The 1,794-nt window shown below is 43.1% G+C and overlaps 1 protein-coding gene across 1 annotated transcript in view; it reads left to right on the forward strand.

Annotated features, from left to right (window-relative positions):
* The first annotated feature begins 615 nt into the window (after nt 1-615).
* Nucleotides 616-1,794, forward strand: part of ndufb11 (NADH:ubiquinone oxidoreductase subunit B11) — a 12,627-nt gene continuing 11,448 nt past the window's right edge. The window contains exon 1 of the mRNA XM_050064743.1: nt 616-849. Coding sequence (XP_049920700.1) covers nt 676-849 — 174 coding nt within the window. The 5' untranslated portion in view covers nt 616-675. The remainder of the gene's footprint in view (nt 850-1,794) is intronic.

Consider the following 1,794-nt stretch of genomic DNA (forward strand, 5'->3'; position numbering starts at 1 on the left):
ATTAGCTGACAAGGCCAGTGTCAGTGGTGGAGTTGATGCAGAGGGACAGGATAATGCCAGTCATAGGAGTGAGGAGGAGGAAGAGACAGATGAGGAGGGACAGAAGGAGGAGGAGGAGGAGATGGAAGAGGAGGTGGAGGAGAAGAAGGAGGAAGAGGAGGAGGAGAAGGAGGAAAGTGGAGCAGGAACCACCAAAAAAACAGTGCCAGGTGCAGTGTGTAGAACTGGGTTGGCAATGGGCCTAGGTCTTTGCATAGAATTATATTATATTCAATACACTCTACTGACTGACTAATGTGTGTGTGTTGTGTTTAATAGCCTATCATTAGATTGTTTTTATATTGCAAATGAAGTAGGCCTATTCGTGTTAAAATTAGCCTACGGTTCCACTTGCGTCCGTCGTGCGATCGGAAAAAAGGCCTCTCCAAATCAAGCTCCCGGGCTGAATTTCAACCCCAGCCCGCCCCTGAATACATATTTGGATAAGGGGCCATATCAAAACTATGAGAGAACATACCGGCAGCAGAATCGTCAGGGTGCACTACCTTCGACCACCTGTTGACGGCAGTATATATGTCTATGGTAACACGCCATTTGATCTCGAGGAAATGAAGAAGAACAGGGGTTAAAACTCGTGTTTCCGGTTCCGGGACAATAATATCAAAAGTAGGTGAAATGTTGACCAGACTATCACGGTTCGGGCCCACTGTGCCTCGGTTACTGTCCTGTCCACCGACTCGGTTCGTCTCCCAGTCGAAACCGACCGGTGCCGCTGGTTCGACTGCTGTGACGGAGCTGCACCCTGCCGCGGAGCAGGCTGGACACGGTGAGGTCAGCCCATACGTCAAGGTGAGTTCCTCCATGATAGGGTAACTTAACGTTAGTATTGACGTTTAACGTTGCTAACCGATCAAGTTGTTTATGTCACACACAAAGACATGGAGACAATGGTTTGCGTTATGTTGTGCGTCGCTACTACAACGAATGAGACCCGCAGTGAGCTCTATCAACTGTTAGGTAACATTAGCTAGCTAGAGCTAAGTTACACACTCGTTGCTACTGCCAATTTCAGCTTAGTTGCTTTTGATAGGTTAGGACAATCACAATGCTTCTCACTGTGCTGTTTGACTAATCAGCATAAGAAAGCGATATCAGATAGTTACTAATGGATTTAACACACTATCAGTCCAAACAAGAGCTGATCCCAGTTTGAACCTTACACCCCTTTCATCATTGTCACTAAAATACATTTTAAATGGATCAGATGGCAGTGACAATACTAAACTGAGTACAGACATTTAATTAACGTCAGACAAGAAATTATTGGTTGCAGTTGACCCACTTCCTGTCAGTATGTAGTTTAGGTACATTTGGCAGCAGTCACAGCCAGCCCACAGTGCAAAGACAGACGGTAGCCTACCCAGTAAACAACACAACACTGTACGAGTTTGGTCAATGTGTTATGCTTGTTTGTATGTGTGCAGTATCACACCTCACTACATCTGTCAACACACACATGAAAATGGAAACAGACGAATGTCTTCAAAAGAAATGTGGTATTCCTGTTATTGATATTATTCATTTATTTTACATTGCCACAATGATGTTGTAATGAATTCTGTGTAATTTTCCTAAGTAATGTGTGTGTGACAGGATGTTATGTCGACGTAATTATTGGTCACATTCAGTTATGTTATTTTAACAGTATATATATTATGCATTACTACTTACCTTAATTTGAAAGTTATAAGGTACTTTACAATATTACTCTTTGTGTAGAATAATAAGTGACTT

This window comes from Epinephelus moara, chromosome 16 (assembly GCF_006386435.1).
Source record: "Epinephelus moara isolate mb chromosome 16, YSFRI_EMoa_1.0, whole genome shotgun sequence".
In the NCBI taxonomy this organism is placed as follows: domain Eukaryota; kingdom Metazoa; phylum Chordata; class Actinopteri; order Perciformes; family Serranidae; genus Epinephelus; species Epinephelus moara.